At 38.0% G+C, this 23,376-nt stretch overlaps 1 protein-coding gene across 1 annotated transcript in view; it reads right to left on the bottom strand.

The window, feature by feature from the left end:
• trim67 (tripartite motif containing 67) overlaps positions 1-23,376 on the bottom strand; it is a gene marked incomplete at both ends in the record, with an annotated part of 54,098 nt that overhangs the window by 26,522 nt on the left and 4,200 nt on the right. Inside the window, one exon of the mRNA XM_079831573.1 lies at positions 2,306-2,401. Within this exon, the coding sequence (XP_079687699.1) occupies positions 2,306-2,401 (96 nt within the window). The remainder of the gene's footprint in view (positions 1-2,305; positions 2,402-23,376) is intronic.

Below are 23,376 nucleotides of genomic sequence, written 5' to 3'. Positions count from 1 at the left end.
CAAAATTAGCAATCTGGAAAACCAGGAAAAACAAGATATTAGGGCAAGGTGCAGTAAATCCAATTTTTATGTTTTTGGGCCTAGTGGGTTCTCGTCTAAGAGTGGAATACGCATATTACAAGTTGGTTGGGCGTCTACCCCTTTTTATGGAAATGTGGGGGATAAATCATGTTTTATGTACTGTCTATGAAAATGAATTGGTGTTGAATTTTTAGGTTTTGTTTATTTATTTATTTATTTATTTATTTTTTTGGTTTCGTTTTTTGTGGTGGATGATCATTTTATCATCATATTGTGGTGAATGAATATGTTTGTTTATAATTGGTTTTAAAATAAAGGTGTGTTTAAACCTCTCTCTCTCTCTCTCTCTCTCTCTCTCTCTCTCTCTCTCTCGCTCTCTCTCTCTCTCTCTCTCTCTCTCGCTCTCTCTCTCTCTCTCTCTCTCTCTCCCTCTCGCTCTCTCGCTGGTCAGAATATAAAGGCATTAAACTCTCCACTTAAGTAAAAATAGCTCAGCGCTTATAATCCGGTGGTCACCAGGCAGAATACAATTCAAAACTCATGACATTCATATGCATGTATGGATTGTATGCAGCAATTGCATTGATCAGCATTCAATACAAATGAATGTTAATCTTAATCTGTTTTATTTCTCTAGACTAGACATGGTTTTTCCAACACCTGCTCCGGGGACGCCCAGTAAGATTTCTCAAATAACATTTTATTTCAATGTAGTGGGACACTTAAGGACACTATAAAGGGAAACCAAACTGGTTAGACTTCCTCTTTGTGGTACCATGTGGCAAACAGGAAAAGCTGTTTGGTGTCTTTCAATGCTGTGTAATAGCAGATGAGAAAACCAAGTTGATTATAGAACTGAAGTGGGAAGGTAAGGGTTGTTGTGATTTATGAGACCATAGTGAGTTTGTCTAGTTTTAATATGTTTGTATTTGTTTTCTGTTTTAGTGTTCTTATGGGAATGGTGTTGATTGGTGCCTCAGAGAACCAAGCAGATATATTTAAGAATACAGGTACTGATTAATTGAATTATTTAATAGGGAGATTTGGTTTTAAGTTTTATTTTTATTTTATATTTGTAAATTGTGTTTTTGTTTTAGTGGTTTTAAGGTTTTATTTAATCCTTGTAAATATTTTATAGGGCAAATATCAATGTGTATTTCTTTGTTTTCTTTACAGATGATGCATGATTGCCGTTTACTTTATTGAAAGCATTAGTGGCTTAATGGGTGTCTGAAGAGATGACTTTAATGTTGAATTGGGCCTTGTGTATGGAAGTGGCAAAGGGATTGATTTAATGGTCTTGGTTTGTTCTTTTTTGTTTTGTTTTATTTTGTTTTTGTTTTGTTTGTTGTGGACCTACAACTGACGGTGGGGTTCCCATTTTCTGGTATGTGATTTGCTCTGTGAGGTTTTGGGAACAGTTGGTAGTGCTTTGATTTACTTTACACTTGTGGGGGTTGGAGTGAAAGTGTGTTTATTGTACTTGTGAGTGTGCACCTAGTTTCAGAGAAATTCTCATTGGATAGGATTGGGAACCCTGTTGTCTGTAATGGTTACAATTTTGTTTGTTTGTTTTGTTTATTCTCTTTGCCATCTCTGATTACCCCATGTGCTTTTGGTGAATCTTGTATAATAAACTTTGTAATATTTTGCAACAAAACACACTGTGGTTGTGGCCCTTTTTCTGAGTTCTCCTCATCCCTTGTGAGATGATGGGGTTACATCAACATTACATTGCGTTCTTTTGTGCTTAATAGATAATGTTTCAAACTTGTCACATATAAACTATTTTTATATTTTTAATTCTTTACATTTGATCTGTCTACAGTGTTCCTTTCACAGACCCCTATGGAACTTTGGTTGAAAACCTTTGATGTTCAGTGCAAAAACATACTAACAAAATTCATGTTAACATCTGACATATGGCATGTTTGTTGGATACATGCTGAACATCATAATTACCCCACTTCATTTTTAACGAGGTATTCATTTGCATCTTTAATGAGACACTCGCAAATCAAAGAGGACAAGTTTATATTTGAGTGCTACTAGCATGGCTGTTTTGATTATGTTATTATTTTTGCTCTGATGTGAAGGCAACTTATTATTCATAAGTGTTCAAAACAAAGTGATACTCATGATATGAAATTGGAAGGAAGATATTCAAAACTTCCAACCTACACTCTGAAAAATGCTGGGTTGTTTCAACCCATGTTTGGGTCAAATATGGACAAACCCAACCATTGGGTTTAAAATTAACTTTTTTAATTGAAGAGTTATATACCTGTATCTGCTGAAGCAAATTTTTCAGTTGCACCAGGAACTCCTTGGCCTCCTTGGCTTTGTCAGACACTCCATTCAACGCCTGGGACAGATGACACTGCACACAAAAACACAGGTCACTGAATTAATTTGCTTAAAATGCTTACTTTTTTTAAATCTAAATTCATGTGTTGATAGAGCTGAATATGTTATGTAACTTAAATGTAATTAATCTATTCATGCTACATAACAGTTGAAAAAATGTAGTCCACCTTACATCTATTTTGCATATTAAAATCACATTACACAAATTTAATCACACATGCATGACCACTAGACACCATCCTCACATGCCTGCACAAGTTCATATAGCTATCACAATCACCAACTACAACCCCAAATCAGAAAAAATTGGGACAGTATGGAAAACGCAAAAAAAAAAAAAAAAGTGATTTCTAAATTTATTTTGACTTGTATTTCATTGCAGACAATATGAACACAAAATATTTCATGTTTTGTCTGGTCAACTTCATGTCATTTGTAAATCTGCATCCTTTCCTGTCATTCAGATCTGCAACACATTTAAAAAAAAGTTGGGACAGGAGCAATTTAGGGCTAGTAATGAGGTAAAATGGTTAAATAATGATGTGATTTGAAACAGGTGATGTCAACAGGTGATTGTAATTATGATTTGGTACAAAAGCAGCATCCAAGAAAGGTCTAATCCTTTAGGAGCAAAGATGGGCAGAGGATCCCCAGTTTGCCAACAAATACGTGAGAAAATTATTGAAATGTTTAAAAACAATGTTCCTCAAAGAAAGATAGGAAGAGATTTGGATATTTCACATTCAACAGTGCATAACATAATTAAAAGATTCAAGGAATCTGGAGGAATTTCAGTGCGTAAAGGACAAGGGCGCAAGCCTAAGTTGAACAACCGTGATCTCCGATCCCTCAGGCGGCACTGCATCAAGAATCGTCATTCATCTATAAGCGATATCACCACATGGGCTCAGGACTACTTTGGCAAACCTTTGTCAAGTACCACAATACGTAGTTACATCCACAAATGCCAGTTAAAACTGTACTGTGCTAAAAGGAAGCCCTATGTTAACAGTGTCCAGAAGCGCCGTCGACTTCTCTGGGCTCGGAGGCATCTGGGATGGACCATCACACAGTGGAAACGTGTACTGTGGTCAGATGAATCAGTATTTCAGGTATTTTTTGGGAGGAATGGACGCTGTGTGCTCCGGACCAAAGAAGAAAAGGATCATCCAGACTGTTACCAGCAACAAGTCCAAAAGCCAGGGTCTGTCATGGTATGGGGTTGTGTCAGTGCCCTTGGCAAAGGTAACTTGCACTTCTGTGAAGGCACCATTAATGCTGAAAAGTACATAGAGATTTTAGAGCATAATATGCTGCCTTCAAGAAGACATCTTTTCCAGGGCCGTCCATGCATATTTCAACAAGACAATGCAAAACCACATTCTGCACACATTACAAAGTCCTGGCTGCAGAGGAAGAGGGTACGGGTACTTGACTGGCCTGCCTGCAGTCCCGACCTGTCTCCAATAGAGAATGTGTGGCGCATTTTGAAGCGCAAAATGCGACAGCGAAGACCCCGTACTGTTGCCCACCTTAAGACTTGTTTGCAGGAAGAATGGGACAAAATTACACCTGAAACACTTCATCACTTGGTGTCTTCAGTCCCTAAACGTCTTTTAAGTGTTGTGAAAAGGAATGGCAACATTACAAAGTGGTAAAAGCTTTACTGTCCCAACTTTTTTTGAAATATGTTGCAGGTCTGAACGACAGGAAAGGATGCATATTTACAAATGACATGAAGTTGACCAGACAAAACATGAAATATTTTGTGTTCATATTGTCTGCAATGAAATACAAGTCAAAGCAAATTTAGAAATCACCTCTTTTTTTTTTATTTGCGTTTTCCATACTGTCCCAACTTTTTCTGATTTGGGGTTGTACATCCCACTGAACATTCCCAGCATTCTCCAACACTGTGTCCAACATTAAAGAGCATCATTAAAAACTAACATTCCACGCATCCTAAAATACAACAGACCATTATTTAGAGTTCTGATCAACCCAACAATACTGTACATGGCATCCTCAAATGTCTGCCAACATTGCCATCATTCTGAAACATACCCCAGATTCCCAACATCTTCAAACTTAGGAGGTCAAGGTTTGGCTGGTTAGCATAGGGAGTTAGTCCCTTTTTGTACATTCCATAGCTAAAACATTATGTGGGCAAGAAGTATGTTTGACATGCATTCATTTATTCTAATAAAATAAAGACTGCCCAGGGATCTCATAGGACCCTGATCTGGTCATAAAAATAAAAAAAAAGGCATTTGCAAAAAAAAAGCTAAATTAACACATAGGGAGACAATAACGAGAAAAAAATCTAAATAAAACTACAAAGAACCACAAAAATATCACAAGGAACAAAGAAGACAAAAATTTCAACATAAAAGTCCAAACATAAAACAGAACATATGACAGAGCCCCTCCCCCATTTAAAGAGTGGGTTCCAGACACTCAAAAACAGGCTGAAGACTTGGAGCTGAGAAGGAACAGGTGAAGTGCTGGAGGGCCAGGCCTATGAGGGGACCATAGTGGTGACCACAGAAGAGCCGAAGACCACCTGAATGGAGCTGAAGCATCCTCAAACACCACCCAACATTTCCATTATCATAAAACACAACCAAACATTCACAGCTGTTTCAAACACCACTCAACACACCCAATGTCATCAAAACACTGCACAACATTCTCAGCATCTTCAAACACCACTCAACATTTCCAGCCTCTTCAAAACCCAACATTCTCAGAATCCTCAAACACCACCAAATATTCCCAGCATCTTCAAACACCACTCAACACTTATGTTGTCTTCAAACACTACTCAACATTTCCAGTCTCTTCAAACCCAACATTTTCAGCATCCACAAACACCACCAAACATTCCCAGCAGCTTCGAACACCACTCATCACTCCCAGCATCTTCAAACACCACTCAACACTCCAAGCTTCTTCAAAACACTGCCCAACATTTTCAGCATGCTCGAACACCCCCAAACATTCCCAGTAGCTTCGAACACCACTCATCACTCCCAGCATCTTCAAACACCACTCAACATTCCCAATGTCTTCAAAACACTGCCCAACATTCTCACCACCCTCAAACACCACCCAACATTCCCAGTAGCTTTGAACACCACTCATCACTCCTGCATTTTCAAACATCACTCAACATTCCCAATGTCTTCAAAACACTGCCCAACATTCTCACCACCCTCAAACACCACCCAACATTCCCAGTAGCTTTGAACACCACTCATCACTCCCGCATCTTCAAACACCACTCAACATTCCCAATGTCTTCAAAACACTGCCCAACATTCTCACCACCCTCAAACACCACCCAACATTCCCAGCAGCTTCAAACACCACCCAAACATTCCCAGTAGCTTCGAACACCACTCATCCCTCCCAGCATCTTCAAACACCACTCAACATTCCCAATGTCTTCAAAACACTGCCCAACATTTTCACCACCCTCAAACACCACCCAACATTCCTAGCATCTTCAAAACACCATCCAACATGTCTGTGGCACCTCCAAAATGTATGCACAGGAGCCTCACAAGACAATCATCCAATCCTGCCAAGGCGGTGTTTCGTCGTGCGATGACGTAAGGATGAAGCACAAGATCGTTTTCTGGGCCTGGTGTCCATAAAAGCTTTTCTTTGACTAACAAGAAAGTTTTCAGCTCTGAAACTTACAGGATATTCTTATATTACCATGACCTCTTATATATCAAAAGCTCAAGGGAAAGTTGATTTCTCAGTTCATCACCCCTTTAAACACACCCCACATTCCCAATATCCTCAAACACTTCTCAAAAGACCCCAAGCCCCACATAACATTCCAAACACCTAACACCAACCTTACAATACTCAACACAACTACCAATTAAACTAGTCCTAACACATTCACTAGTGCAATATAACATCACACACATCACCATCAATTACTCAATCAAATTTAACTGAACTCTTTTTCATATGTCCCATCATTCAGGGCCGGCCTGTGGCATAGGCGGAATAGGCAAATGCTAGGGGCGCCACTCATCCATAGGGGCGCCCAAATGTATTACTGATACTATTTTATTAATATTAATTTGAAATATTACCAAGTAAAGCGCAAAAAAACGTAACTAAGTCCCCCGCCTCTTCCCGGTCCGCCTCATCAATCTCCCCCCGCAGATCTACTTGAAGTGCGTCAGAAATAGGCTACAACGCGCGATCAGTTTATCGTTAGGGGAATTTGTTGTGTTGCGTCGCCTATCGCCGCATCCAACGCAGATAGGATTGCTTTCATTTTTTAGGGTGCTTGGCCGTTCGCGCCAGGTATTGACACGGTGTAAGTTGCCTGATTATTTATGACGGATGGTCGAATTGTAGTGTCAAAAAAGACAGAAGCCCTCTGATGCAGGGAAGATAAGGGATCAACCAAGGGATACACTGCTCTTCTTACTTAGTATTTGTGTTTTGTTTATCTAAAAATTCTTAAATCAAGGTGCATTTACTAGATAAGTAAAATGACAGAAGATATTTGTCTTGTTTACTTGAAAATAAAATCAAAATGAAGTGAGTTTTTGCTTAAAACAAGCAAAATGATCTGCCAATGGAGTGAGAAAAATAATCTTGTTCTTTATTGAAATCTTGTTTCTGTCCCAAACAGAAATAAGAGTATTTTTCTCACCCCATTGGCAGATAATTTAGCTTGTTTTAAGCAAAAACTCACTTCATTTTGATTTTATTTTCAAGTAAACAAGAAAAATGTCTTATTTTACTTATCTAGTAAATGCACCTTGATTTAAGAATTTTTAGATATTTGGACTGGAAACATGAAAAATATTCTTGTTTAAATAAGAAGAGCATTTTTTGCAGTGTAAAGACAGAAGTAAAGTGATGTAGGCAAATTAATGAACAGTTTATTTAATTGCATAGTAGTAAAATACTAATGTTTGCTAATTAATTCCAGTTATTTTTACCTTAAACTTTATGCAAGCAGCTGTTCTGGGTTCTCCAGAGGCCACAGCCAGTGTGATTTTGTAAAAAATAAGTAATATAAAAATATTAAACGCATGTAATACCACTTTTTTAATAGCCTAATGTTTTAACTCTGCAGTTGTGCAGTTTTAAGGGGGTGTATATCAATTTTTAAATTTAAATTTTAAAATGTATTTGCCCAAATTAGTAATGATATTTATATACAGGTTTATTTAAAATAGCAACATTTTATGTAAAATTCACATTAAATATCTACATTTCTGTTTAATTCCTGGTGAAAACATGAATGCTTATAGTTTAGTGGAATATTGCTGCCATCTACTGGAAAACAAATACTTTTGCTAGTTCTCAATAAATAGTTTGTGCATGAATGCTAGATGCACTCTTGCTCTTTGTGTTTAGGCTGTAATGCATAGGTGCAATTTTTGTATAGTTTGACTATCATCAGCCTTAAAAAAAATAAAAAAAATAATAATAATATCATGAACATAATGACGGGGTAGAATGGACTGGACATCATATAAAACAACAACAATAAATATAAAAATAAAACATCAATGCATTACAAAAATAAAACAGTACAAGTGTTTCCAAAGACTGATAACGTGTAGTGCTAAACCTTGACACAAGGGGCACCAAGTAAAATCTTGCCTAGGGCAGCAAATTGGTCAGGGCCGGCCCTGCCATCATTATTTCCCTAAATAAAACTCAACTGTCAGGGTTTGAATGATTTTGTATTTGAATGATTTTTGAATGATGGGTGGTATCGGGTCTGTGCAAAATCGGCTTTAGATTATTGAAACATGCCAACTTAATACTCAGTCACGAGAAGCTCTGCCCAGAGGTTTACCAGACCTCCATAATCCATAGGCAGCAGAATAAAGATAATTTGGATTTGATCATCTCAAAGCAAACAAAAGCTTTGCATTATGGGTTCTTTATCATTAAAACTTTAGCCTACTCTATTGTGTGTGCCAACTATCTAATTCTCATCTGAGCTCTTATAAAACCCTCAGCTTGAGCTCAAGTCCGCCCGACATTTGACAGCAGTTGGAGTGAGAACCTAAAACGAGATGCACAGCTCATTAATCCAGATTTAGAAGAAATACCGATTTAGAGGAACACTGAAATAGTACTCATCACTAGATCAGGAAAACAGGAAAAGACAGTGAAAGGTTAAATAAAGGTGTTCTATTAAATAAAGTTCTATTAACAAGGTTATCAGCTTGTTAAGTTGTGACAAATGGAAAACCATTCAAGTCTCCACTAGTTTCAATTGAGAATACTATCTCAGCAGCCATTTATAAGCACTATTTAGCGAACTGAGATTTTGGTATGGAGATAGAATCATGATTTCAGTATTAGAGCACACCATAATTATATATCTTAATAAGCAGATTCTTGCAAAGTATGTAAATAATAAGCAATACTAAGCACAATGACTACTGCAAGGCATAACAGACTAAGGTTTTATTAAGAAACATTCTCTCCCCTAACCCTAATGCATGAAGGAGCTATGTTACAACATTTTGGTTTGTTTTGTATCATTATATATTTAATGTGCCCCAGCCTATTATGCTATTTTAAAGGTTCCCCGTTTTGTTTTGGAGGTCTTGTACAAAAGGTTTACATGCATCCAAGGTTAACAAAACAATTAAATTTTCTCATCATATACATTGAAGCATCACCTCTTTTCTCACAGTGTCTTAAGCGGTTCAATAAAGGATTCAGTCTCTCTAAACCCCACCTTTCCGAGAGCCTGCTCTGATTGGTCAGATGGCCTAGTAGTCTGCTGTGGTTGCTTACAGAGCATGTCGGAAACGAAATGCCTGAATTTCAGCTCCGGAGGATTCATCAGCGCTTGATACTCAGTGATGCAAACAATGGCGTTGGTTTTTCCGTATCAATTCCTGCGGAAGGGCATACAAAGTGGATTTGCAGCGCTGAAAACAGCATCTTCTCGAAATGTCGACACCATGAACCAAACTCTTCCAGGCCTCAGCTACAATTACAGTATTTAAGGCAGGGGTCTCAGGCCCCGTCTACACAAAGCCAGAGCTTTCCCTATCCAATCTTTTTTTTCCCCTCGTTTCAAGAAATATCTGCGTACTCACACAAGCACTTAACGATGTAGTATACATGCCAGACCAGTATGTGGCGCTGTAATTCTGCCACAGAAATACACTAAAAACGGAGAAGAAGAGTTGTGGCTAGAAGCATAGGGCTAGAAGGAGTACAGCAATGGTAAGAAGTGAGACAAAATCTCACAACAAAATTACAATAAATAAATTTGCTACTTACCAGATTGTGTTTTAATAACGCCTACACCTACCCCAACCCTAAACCTGCCCTTACAATAATGCAAATACAGTAATTAAATGACGCAATATTGATGTGTGCATGCCCAGTGCCCATAGTTGTATCCCTTCTAGTCTTTACTCGTGCGGGACGTGTTGAGATGACATCACCGTTTCACAAAATATACGGATTGGCTGTACACACGAAAACGCAAGGGTGTCGGTTTCAGATTTATCCACTCTGGGACCCGGTTAAAAAAAATATCGATTTCATGCTCCCAAAACGCCAGATCGGTGTGGACAAAAAGCTGATACGGTACAAAATTTTTACGTATACAGTAAAACGCGTCTCCGTGTGGATGGGACTGTAAGTTGATGAGTTGATTCATCTGCGTTTTTATAAGCCTCTGGACATAGAGCTTTTTTAGATGGATGCTGAGGCTTTTCAAGTAAGATAGAATCTGTCATCTCTGACCTTGTTTGTTTGTTGGCTTTCATGACAGCAATACACTGTGTTTTTGGCAACCCAGGGTGTCGATTACTATTGGGTAATTTGGCAGATCACACAGACCAAAACAAAAACAGTATAGCATTGGCTGTATAGCATTGTTTTTCGGAGAAACAAGCATGTGAACTTAGCATGTTTCCTAAATCTCTGCAAAAATATTATGGTATTTTTTGTGCTTTAGTACAGTAAAAAAAAAAAATTACATACAGCACCTTTAAGGGTCAAAGTAGATGACCGTGGGCAGCCAATGAAATTGGTTACACACATACATAGGATGGTGAAGAAAATAAGACTTGGTGTAGGGATGCTCATATTGACTGTTTAACCATTAACCGGAATTAAGAATTTTGACCGATTAATACTATTAGATAAATGGTTTAAAAAAAATTTGTAAGGTTTTTTTTTTTGTTTGTTTTTGTTTGCTGCATGGTTAAAGAAAAATATGCTGTATTTGTTCATCACGGGGCGCTTCAACACGTGCAACCACACTAGAGCTGCAACTAACGATTATTTTTTCGATTTGTCGACTAATCTAACGATTATTTTTTCCGATTTGTCGACTAATCTAACAATTTTTTTCCCCAGATTAATCTGATGATTCTTTTTTTACTGATTATTGTATTTCAAAGAGGGTAGTGAATTTGTATATTATTTTAACATGAAATGAATGAATGATGACAATATTAATTGTATTTCAGGAAGGGTAGTGTACTTAAGCCATTTTATAATGAAATATATGAACACAAGAAGCATTTTAAACATTATGTATAACTAATGATACTATTCATCATAAAATGTATACAGAGTAGGCCTAATTAGGAAAAGTTGTTTACTATAATAGTTGAGTATGATTTACTTATTGATTTGTCAATAGTAAACGAAAATGCACTTTTGCACATATCTGCAAAAGGTTCACATACAGGAGCTTTCAGCATAGTGTTAATGTATAACTAGTCATCTATTTTGAAGAGATACATGTGCATAAACAACAACTAAAGCAGCCAGAAGTTTTTGCCCAAACTTCAAAGACAAATTTAAATGATTAAAACTAGAGGCATATCTGAACTTTAATGTTACTTTAATCATGTAAACTACCTATATACAGCATGTTATTATGCATATGTGTTTGGGACAGAGGGGAACCCGGTCGCATTTGAAGCAGATATATGCTGCCCATAATAAAAAAAAGCACGAGACGTACTGGGGTCGGAAAAGAACACCGGAAAATGTGACCAAATGGACAATATTCGTCTGTATTTGCAATCCACTCGCCACGGTTAAGCTGCGCGAGATGAACACTGGCAGTGTGAAAACCCAACGGGTGCGCGCGGCTCCTGCTCTCCACGCGCACAACTTCTGCTCTACCACTTCGTGCAGTGTGAAATCGGCGTTACAGAGCGAACAAAGCACAGTTTTATTCGGCTTCTGTTTAAAGTACTCCCACACTTTTGAATGTCGCGGCCTGGCTTTATATGATAAATTATCATTTTCACTATGCCCGGGAGCAGAAGCCGCCATTATTCTAGATCTGTTCTATTCTAGAACGTAAATAATGTGACGCCGACGCGTCAACGCATTTCATGCATGTCGATATATTTTCGTAGTTGACGTCATTGATGACGTCGACGCGTCGTTGCAGCCCTAAACCACACGTGCTGACATATTTCGCAAAATGAAGCAATGGAAAGAAGTAGGCCTACTGTTTGGGACTATTTCGACAGAAATTAAAAAATGCGACAGAAATTTGCAAAATATCTATGCAGTATTAAAATACAGCAGTAGGACAAGCTCCTGACTGGTGGAAAGCAAAAGAAAGGTGCTTCCCAAGGCTGGCCGCTCTAACGAGGAGTTATCTCTGTATTCCCGGGGCATCAGTGCCATCTGAAGCCTTGTTTAAGGCTTTTCGTAGTGTGGTTTTTGGAAAGTTAACTAAAGTAAACATTGTAACGTAGCCTATGTTTTTCTCGCCGCCGGGGCCGCGCGCAGTCAGCGGAGGCTCGCACTGCGGAGCCAGACGAAAGGCTTAAGAGGGTGTTTTCTGCCGACTAACCCACATCACTTAGACATGTTACTTTTTAAAAAATAAAAACCATAAAAGGTGTGAATTGAGGTAGGCCTGCTATTTTTATATGTCAGAAAAAAAACGTAATCTTACAGAAAAAAAACTATTCCGGTTCTGTTGTTATTCTGATCTGTATGCTGCTGTTTGCAATTGCAAGGTATATAAACCCGTGAATAAAAGGGTATTTTTAACGGGTCACAGACAGTCGTCAATTGTATTTTTATTTAATGCCAATTCAATCTTATAATCTTATCAGTTAACGGTTAATATTCGGATAATGAGCGGCGGTTAACGGTCGGGAAAAATAACCGAAATGAGCATCCCTAACTTTGTGTAATTTAATCTTCAAAACTTTGCTATATACTTTGCACAAATAGCTATGTGACACATGAAAGGTAATATCCAAAAAAGCGTAATAGGGGCACTTTAATATAAAATAAGGGTCAATTATTAGATTGTATTTATGTTGCCTCTAAAAAGACATTTAAAGGTGCACTGTGTAAATTTTAGCAGCATCTAGCGGTGAGGTTGGGAATTGCAATAGCCCATCGCTCACCCCTCCCTTTTTGAAGAGAGGCTACTCACTGCTGAGTCATTACCATAGACTGTAAAAAAATATGGACGTAGTGTCCGTGACGTCACCCATAGGATTCTGATGAGCCGTTCTGAAGCGCAAAGTATGGACGAGCTGGCCGTTGCCATCTTGGCAGCACGTCATCGCGCGCCACTCCCGGATAACAGAAAATGGGCAAAAAGGCGGGACGTGGGCGGGGCTTAAGTGACGCGATGACTAACAGACAGCAGATAAATGGCTATCCACCTGTCACTCGAAGTGGCCACGCCCTTAATTATGCAGAACTTTAAGGCTTTATATAATGTAAACGAATGAGTTATACAAAAATTCACCCCCCTCACAGTTGTCATGAAGGGTACAATGAGCCGTATAGACCAAAAGCACAATTTGTACCAGGCTGTAAACATGTTTTATTCTGCTCTAAAGTTGGGCATTTTAACATGGGGCTCAATGAGATTCTGCTCCCTTCTGGAGCCTGTCCCTAGCGGCCAGTCGATGAATTGCAGTTTGAGGCATTTCCGTATTGGCTTCAAGAGAAACTGCGGGAGGTTGCCGCTTGGTCATTACCTTATCTGAAAGAAGCACATAGAGAAGCTACGGTGGCCTACACAGGACAAAGTTGTCATCGTCTGAGACAGCAGAGAGCAGCTAGTACTCTGTAGAGCATTTTCTCCGTTTAGGGCTACTGTAGAAACATGAAAATGCTTAAACCAATCACCTGACTTCTCAAAATCTTCTTATATCAGGCCGCCCGTTACAGTACTGTTTGTCTCGTTCTCTCGAAGCCTCCTTTCCTCTCCCTCTCTCATCCATTGAACCATCTTTATCCACCCTCCCTACCCGATATGTCCCTTCCAGGTTGTATCGGGGGGGTCCTAATCAGTCTGCCTACATTTAACTGAGCTGATGCCCCCACTCTGAGTCTCCTGGCCGCCAACACCAGATGCTCAGATCAGCCTGACTACCATCCCTTTCTCCCTTCCTCTCCATCCTTTCCCTATTCATCCCTAACTTCTTCAATAAATAATTCTCCAACATTCATGGTTGTGGCGTGGTGCTTGCACGTGAAAATTGATTTTAAATCTTTTGTAATGCACACAATAGAGGGTAAAAAATCTTCCGAGCATGGGACTCTGCCTTGACTAATGATCACTCAAGTCTGTGGAAAAGACCCTGGCACCAGTCCACACAGATACACACACACACATTTCCTTCCCACCTGCTCCTTCCTCTGGGCCTTCCCTGGCCATCTTCGATCAGCGGGGTCTTAAATCAACGAAAGAAACACACACACATAAACAAACACAAGCACACACACAGACGTATCTCCTCGCTCTATTAATGTGCCATCTGCCCGGGCAAGCTGTCCAGCCTGCTAACAAGACCCTGACATATACCCCTCTCATGGCCCACTTCTCCCAGTATGTGAGCCTGTGTTTTCGAGAAGAAGACACCAGGACACTGCTGGGGTCAATGATGCATAGGGGTCACCGTCCCACCCCTGCTTTTGTGTCGATAGACTCTGTACAATCTGGCTCTCCTTTACACTACTCAAACTAATTTCAGCCAAAGAATCAAACAAAGAAACGGGCTTGATTTTCTTCCCTTGCTTTGTTAAAATAGTGTTAACACACTTTAAAGTGCAAAATGTCACACTCGTAGTTGTAGTTTATTGACCAAAGTCAGCGCAAAGGTCAGGTGGTCAGAGTCGCTTACACAGATGAGGTCAAATGAATATCAGTTCTACAATTTCTTTTAAAGAAATTAATACTTTTATTCAGGAAGTATGTGCTGAAAATTTACAGTAAAACATTTATTTAAAAATCGTACAAAAGATTTCTATTTCAAGTAAATGCTGTTATTTTGAACTTTATATTCATCAAAGAATTCACAAAAATATTCAGCTCGGTTTTCAATCAGCATTACAAAGATTTCTGAAGGATCATGTGACACTGAAGACTGGATTAATGATGCTGAAAATTCAGCTTTGATAACAGGAATAAATTACATTTTAAAATATATCAGAATAGAAAACAGTTAAATTTGTGATAATATTTCACAACATTACATTATTATCTGTTTGAACAAAAAATGCAGCCTTACCGACCCCAAACCTTTAAGAGGTGGTGTATATATAATATATACAAAATAACTTTTAATCTTATAATCCAAATAACTTTTAGGGGCCACTGTATCATTTCAATCTCAATGAAAAGCTGGACAATACACTTTGGGATAAAAGGTGTCTGCTAAAAGAATACATGTAAATTTAGAATCAGAGAATCACTGCATTGATATACTGAAACAGTGAGTCTGTGATAATGTGGAGATCTCTGAGAAAAAGGCTGCGCTAATAGGAAATCACATGGAAAAGTGGAGCTTCTTCATTCAAGCTTTAAATCCTGCTAAAAGACGGAGTGCTATTATCCCATTATCTACTTCAGAAGAGCAAATGTGATGAAGAGCTGATGAGACGTGAATTGAATTGAATTTATAGACAGTGCAAGTGAGCAGTGTGAGTGTGTGTATGTGTATGTGTGTGTGTGTGTGTGTGTGTGTGTGTGTGTGTGTGTGTGTGTGTGTGTGTGTGTGTGTGTGTGTGTGTGTGTGTGTGTGTGTGTGTAACTGCTGTTGGTTGATTTTTCTGACGGGCACTTGGCTTATCAGCATGTTTGCTGAGGCTGTCTGTTTGTTTAATGTGTATGTGTATGTGCGTGTGCGTGTGCGTGTGTGTGTGTGTGTGTGTGTGTGTTTGTGTGTGTGTTTTTCTATCCCATGAGAAAAATGTCTTATAAATCATACAGAATGAGTTCTTTTGAAAATGTAAAAATGCTGAAAGTTTTGTGAGATGGGTAGGTTTAGGGGTAGGGTTAGTGTACAGGGATAGAATATACAGTTTGAACAGTATAAAGAACATTACGTCTATGGAGAGTCCCCAAAAAGATAGAACCAGACGTGTGTGTGTGTGTGTGTGTGTGTGTGTGTGTGTGTGTGTGTGTGTGTGTGTGTGTGTGTGTGTGTGTGTGTGTGTGTGTGTGTGTGTGTGTGTGTGTGTGTGTGTGTGTGTGTGTGTGTGTGTGTGTGTGTGTGTGTGTGTGTGATAGGAGACAATACAAATCTGTGCTGATGTCGTAGTGACCTTGATTATGAGGCCTCGGGGAGTATTCACTAAAGAACTAAAAACGATCTCCCTTTCTGACTCTGTTCCAAAATGTAGTGAAGTACCACTTGATAGGCAGAGACCTTTTTTAAGGCAGCATCCAAACAAGTTTACAAGTCACATAAGTCACATTCCAAGTCACATAAATAGGGTCACTTACTTTAGCCGAGGAATGTTCTCCATTTATTAATTTAGATTTTAGTAAAACTATTGGCCACACTGCACACAAAAAAAGAAATGTGAAGTTACAGTAGAGTACGCCTGCAGATATGTGTGTATAGCTATAAAAAGGACAAATCACTAATTGAATGAACTAAGCGCTGAATGCACTAGAGATGCAATAATTTTGACTTTGGCTCACTGGCATACAACTTCGGCATGCCTCGGTCGCGCCAAAGCAAATTATGAGATATTGACCATACATAAATATCCAATTAACAGTAACAATTCAACTTCGTGGTTTAGCTATTGTAATTAGCTTAGCAAGAAATATAGGGACACAAATGTGATTGTGCACCAATTAAATTAATTAGAAACTGACTTGTAAAAAGTCAACAAATATAAGTCAGCTAATGCTAGCTGCGCTCCCTTGATCCTCCTTGATCCTTCTCCTGCTGTCAAATCCGTCAGGGTTCTCATACAACACACACAAAAGGTTTAATTCTTTCACATCCATCTTTATTTTTTCATTTATGAGACTGATATATGCTATACTGGTATAGCATAGTTAGCTATAATGCTAACTGATTCAAATGCAATAAATACTGAGCAGTCTTCATTTGTTTGGATGTTAGATGCTAAGATATTGGACAAATTATGTCAATTATGGATTCCATATTATACAGGACAGTGGAACCCTACTAAAATGACTGCTTTGGACAACCTGATAATGAGAACATTTTAACATTTTATGAGTTGTCGTTATCATATGAATCCCTATGATTTGATTTATATGAAAATTTATGATTTGTAGGAAAAAAAATAAATAAGCATGAAGGTCCACTTTTAAACCTAAAGGTGTGGTGACATTAGTGAAATTTTGCTGTTAAAAAAAGTTGTTATCAGTAGTGTAGTGATGTATGAAGTACAGTTCACACAGAAGTGACTTTCAAACCAAGTCATGTGACCAACTGAAACTGTTGCAAAATCTGCATAGTGAAATTCCCGGTCATTTTGGTTCTTGTTAAAGTGACTGGATTTCATTCAGAAAAATTTGCCAAAAAATGGTAAATGGGAGTGTGGCGTGAAGCGGAGCTCGAGTCTCGAGTCAGTGAAAGGTGAGAGAGGACCAGGCCTGGGACATGTACGTTGTGTTTATTATGTTTATTTGCGGCAGTAGTCCATGAGGGTCTGATTTATTTTGTTATTTGTTTATTTTGTTGTTAAACTTTATGTTGAATGTTCGCTGGTTCCCGCCTCCTTCTTCCTTAAGCTTGAAGCTTGAACCCTCAGTGGGATTGTTCAAAAATGCACAAATCAGATTGTACAAATTTGCCACCAATATGCCAAAACATAAAATAATTGCAAATGAGTGTAATTCAAAGTGCTTCACATAGGCATAATGAAGAGAAATTTCTTTATTGATTGAAATATATTTATAATCAACATTTCTCTCACTTCATCTGTCATCTTGCATGGATTTTTTTTAACAAGCTTATCACAATGCATTATGGGATTGCCTTACCTGTGGAAGATATATGTGATACTGTTAGAAGCTATTAGAAGGCATCATAAAGCAGAATATCTAAAAGGCTATGTTCACACTGTCAGTCCAAATCCAATTATTTGTGTATCTGATTGGAAACTAATCCAATGGCTCGTTTCCACTGAGCGGTACAGTACAGTACAGTATGATTCGGGACAGTAAACCCTGATCCGGCTTGCGTGTCCACCGCCAACAGTTACTTGTGCCAATTGGTGTATGCTCGAAGAAAAGCGACACACAATAAACAACAATGGAGGACATATAGCAGATCTTGATCTTGCTTGCTTGTTTGTCCCAAGACAAAAAAAAACATTGTGTTGCAACAGTATTGTGTTTCAACTGTATATTAAAAAATGTGGCTTCTTGTGTTGTCATTCCCCTTCTAGCATGCGCAAGTGACGATTATCTGTCAACCAATCAACTTTCTGCAGTGAGTCTAGCTTCACCCTTGTAGGTACCGGACTACTGTGCTAGGTATCTTAACTATAGGTCTCAAAAAAGTGGTACGGGGTTCGATATTTTGGTACCATTTACAACTTCTGACAATCGAAACGGAAATAATTGCGTACTGTACTGTACCGTACCACTTGGTGGAAACAAGCCTAAAAGTAATGACTGTTCACATTGTGTATCACAATTGTGAATCCATGTCGCTCTTTCGTTTTCGCATTTATTTCTATGGCAATGACGTAGTGTTGGGAGGCATATGCCAAAAACAACAACAACAGCAATATGGAGGGGTTTGCAATAGAGATTTTGTCTTATTTACAACATGACAATGTGTAGCTGTGCAGAAACGTATGCGTGACTTTCTTCCGCGCTGTCGTCTTCGCAGGTTTCAAAACATGTCTTCGTAAAATTTCAGTTTTCTGCTCGACCGGCACTTTGCAACAACACAACCTTGTTTATGCAGAGACTTTTCCTATAACAATGTCAGATGTTTACCTTTTACGGAGATAGTCACATAAACCATGTGAAATCCGATCAGAGCGGTCAAATTGAAATTGAAAATGCAATTTGAATAGGATTTTAGGTAATTGCGACTTTTCATCTTACAACTCTGACTTTTTTTCTTGCAATTGTGTTTACATCTCGCAGTTTTGACTCTTTTTCTCAGAATTGTGTGATCTAAACTCTACAATTGTAAGTTATAATGTCAGAAATGCAAGATATAAACTCACAATTGTGAGTCATAGTCAGAATTGTGATCTAAACTCAAAATTGTGTTATAAAGTCAGAATTGCGAAATAAAAACCCACAATTGTGAGTTATAAAGTCAGAATTGCGAAATATAAACCCGCAATTCTGAGAAAATTCTTTTTTATTTTTTATTCTGTGTGGCGGAAACAAGCTATACAAACAATATATGAATGTAGCTTAAAACGGATTTGTAAAAATCGCATTTCATTAGATTTTTTTACCGTTCTCACTTGCTAAATCTGATCAGATTACAATCGGATATGCACAAAAATCTGATTTGGACTGACAGTCTGAATGAAGCTTAAACATCTAAAAAATAGATAGATTTACCTGGGAAGAAAAATAAAGTAAGATATTAGGACTTAAATAGGGAATTAATTAAAGCAAGATATTATCTGAAAACAATATCTTAATATCTTACAATTCAAGTAAATGTATCGTGTTTTAAGAATCAGTCAAAATGACTGTTTGAGAAAACGATTTTTGCAGCGTAAGCAGCTCATTAGGTTCTGGAGCGGAGCCTTTGTCTCAGTCTCTGTCTTGGTGGATCGCTGTGTGATTAATGCTGTACATCTGGAGGTCAGCAGAACCAATCACCCATCTGACCTGGCTCACACAAATCTCCCTACTGATGACAGCCTCCCTCTCTCTGCCTCTCTCCTCCATTTATCTCTGTGGTTTGATGTTTGAAATGAAAAGAAAGAATGTCATTGGCAACATCATTTTTCAAATGAATATTTGGCAGAACTTTGTAATCGTGCCAAGAAATGTGGAGCAAATCTTGCTCTAAACATTCAAATGAAGGTTGCACGCACATGTCAATTCTTTAGCCATTTTTCCTGATTCTCTGCTTTTTCCTCGTGAGCTTTTTGTTCCTTCTGTGATGCCGGACTGCAGTCAGAGGGAATCTGCAATGTGTGTTATATGCCGAAGACAGTAAAGGAAGCCCTGAGGTTTGTTTATACTCGCAACTCCAATATATTTAAAGAAGTAAGTGATGAAAGTAGATCTGAAATATTTACAGATTAATTAGAATTAGCAATTCAAATGCTGCCATTTACTCTTCCTCATGTCATTCCAACTCATATTTTTTGTCATGGCACACAAAAATATATTTTTTATAGAAATATTACACAGCTCATAATAACCAGGTTTGTCAAGATCTATAAAAGAAGTCAGTAAGACTCATGCTCTATATTCCAGATAATAGCTGTGTAAGGAACAGGCCAAAATGTATAAACCTTTCAGGAACATATAATATTTCACCCCAAAATTAAAAGTAAAAAAAAGTTGTTTAAAGAAAATCAAACCTATTTTTAGGATCATTGTGAGTTTTTTTTTTCTTTGTGATATTATTTTCATGACAAATCGCACCGCAGAAACGAGGATTTTAGCTCTAGGAACTCCTTTTGGGGGAACTAATTTAGCTCCTACTTTAGAGTAGGGTCTAACCCAGCACAATAGGAACTACCAGTGACGTAAGTGTACGCTGATTGTCCAAACGGATGCGAACACCAAACACAAGCACCCGCCATTTTATCTAATAACGTATTATTAGACAGGACTGTTAAACAGATCGTAAACTGATGAAGATCGAGAATGTGACCGCTGTGTGCTCAGGCTCTGGCGTTCTCAGCGCCGTCAAAATAAAGGTCCGCTGTGCTGACAAAAAATAAAAGTCACAACAACAAGCGTTGCTTCAGAGTTCTGACTGGCGGTGCAAATGCAACCAGGAAAATTACCCTAGGGGAACTTTTAGTTCTCAGGGAACCATCCTGTTGTTAGTTCCTATAACTAAGTTCCTAAAACTACCCGGTGCGAAAGCCCTTTTTAAAGTTACAAAGTCTCCCACAAAAATATTTATTCTATATAAAAGAGAAGGCAGATCCAGACCTAGCTAAAATCCTCGATTGAATTCTCCCTCACAAACCTACATCACTAGGTGGAAATATTTGCATAATGCCGCCCAAATGCATACACAAGAAAGAAGGCGTGGCTTCAGTTATCGCAGTAGTGTTGTCGCCGCCATGTTGTGAAACGCTGTGAGTTTCTATACTAAAGCAAATGCAGCATTTTATTTGGCCTTCTGTAAGTGGACACACTTAGGAATCTGAAAAAGTGGTTAAGATTTATTTACAACACTGTTCCAGAACAGTACAAACCAAATGTTTGTATGTGCAGCGCATTTTACAGATGACAGAACCTGGGCCTGGGCGAGTCTGCAAAGAATCCGACTAAGACTCAAACTGATATGGTAAAGCTGATGACATTATTAACTGTCTTTGGAGCTTAAGTTCGCAATTATGGCAAGGGGTGTTACATTTCCGACATATGCTTAAGGTTCGGCCAATCACAACACACTGGGTCATCTGGCCAATCACAGCACACTACGCTTTCCGGAAAGAGAAGCTTTGTAGAAATCAACGTGTTTTAGAAAGACTGGGCATATAGGAGCAACAATAATGTACAGTATGTGAAAAATAATATATTTTTGAATATTAAAGCATGTTAACATATTCTATTACACCTAATACACAAAATAATGATCTTTGAAAATAGGTACATTCAGGGTAAAACATTTACCCATCATATGACCCATTTAAATCATAAATTAAAAAGTATTTATACTTTACACTGATAGTATTTCTTGAATTTATTTATATCTTTATCTTTTATCTTTCTTTATTTACAATGTTAAAAAAGGAATCATGGCAATGTTTTACTATTTTTGGAACCACGATTTAAAAATAAATAGCAAAAAGTAAAATATGTTATATAATACATTACAGTGGTGAGAATTAGGGGGAGAAATCTTATGGAAATAATGTCACAATGTAAAAAAAAAAATTGAATGGTTCAAAAAAATAAGCTTCATCAATTCTTCATAGAAAGTAAAATTTCTGTATTTTTTCGTATTTTGATTTTGAGATTAAATGTGACCTGGATTTTTTTTTTTTTTTTTTTCAAAGTGAAATTCACTTATCGTTTATTTGAAGCAAAAGGGGAGGTGAGAGGTTGTCTGTTCAGCAGGTTTGAAGAAACCACAGTCACTGATGGTTCTTTTCCCAGTTGTGTGGGAAAATGAAACACTGGCATAATATTCATGTGTAACCATGGAAACTTGCTAGATTACAGGATTCTGTACTTAGGCGTTGAACAGGACGGGTCATGTTTGTAGGAGGATGTGTGGATCTCTCGCTCTCTCTCTCTCTCTTTTCTCTCTCTCTCTCTCTCTCTCTCTCTCTCTATATATATATATATATATATATATATATATATATATAGAGAGAGAGAGAGAGAGAGAGAGAGAGAGAGAGAGAGAGACAGGGAACTCTCTCTCTCTCTTTCACTCTCTCTCTCTCTTTCTCTCTCTCTCTCTCTCTCTCTCTCTATATATATATATATATATATATATATATATATATATATATATATATATATATATATATATCGAGAGAGAGAGAGAGAGAGAGAGAGAGAGAGAGAGAGAGAGAGAGAGAGAGAGAGAGAGAGAGAGAGAGAGAGAGAGAGAGAGAGAGAGAGAGAGAGTTCCCTGTCTTTTTTATGAATAGATGCATATTAAATCCTGCTGGTTGACCCTTTTTGACTACACTATGTGTTTCAGTCTTATTTGCTCAACGTCTGGTTTGTAAGATTCAGTCAGTGGCCCGAGTTTACGGAGCTGTTTCCTTGGTCACAGATAGCCGGCAGGAAAAAGCGTGAAAAAGACTCCTTACACACACACACCCCAGTGATGGCATATGGAGGAGTGGTACTGCATATTTCAGTCTGAAACATCTAACCTACATTGGATTGTGTGTGTGTGTGTGTGTGTGTGTGTGTGTGTGTGTGTGTGTGTGTGTGTGTGTGTGTGTGTGTGTGTGTGTGTGTGTGTGTGTGTGTGTGTGTGTGTGTGTGTGTGTGTGTGTGTGTGTGTGTGTGTGTGTGTGTGTGTGTGTGTGTGTGTGTGTGTGTGTGTGTGTGTGTGTGTGTGTGTGTGTGTGTGTGTGTGTGTGTGTGTGTGTGTGTGTGTGTGTGTGTGTGTGTGTGAGTGAGGCAAAACCATCCTTGTGTGTTATAAATGTGTGTGTGGAGGAGGAGGTCACAGCTATTCCCACACATTGGTTTTATGGATATGTGTGGAAGGAGACGGCATTCCTGCATTGCGTGTCTGTGTGCAGAGTCATTTTTTTTTTGTTTATATTTAATTTTAGTGACGTCCTTTGGTATTTCCACAGACAGAAGACTATATATATATATATATATATATATATATATATAGTTCTTATTCATTTCCAAAAACTGTAAAATTACATTAAATGTACAGTTACATTTATTACAGTTATTTAAGATATATAGTACGGACTTTCTGTTAACCAATTAACAGTTTTTCACTGTAGCATTTTTACAGTTTTTACCATTAAAATCACAAAAATTTTTTTTACAGTCAATAGAAAAAAAGATTCTGTTTAGTATAAGTATAT

The sequence above is a fragment of the Gobio gobio genome, assembly GCF_949357685.1.
Source record: "Gobio gobio genome assembly, chromosome: 12".
Taxonomy (NCBI): domain Eukaryota; kingdom Metazoa; phylum Chordata; class Actinopteri; order Cypriniformes; family Gobionidae; genus Gobio; species Gobio gobio.
This window is presented reverse-complemented; position numbering and strand designations above follow the sequence as displayed.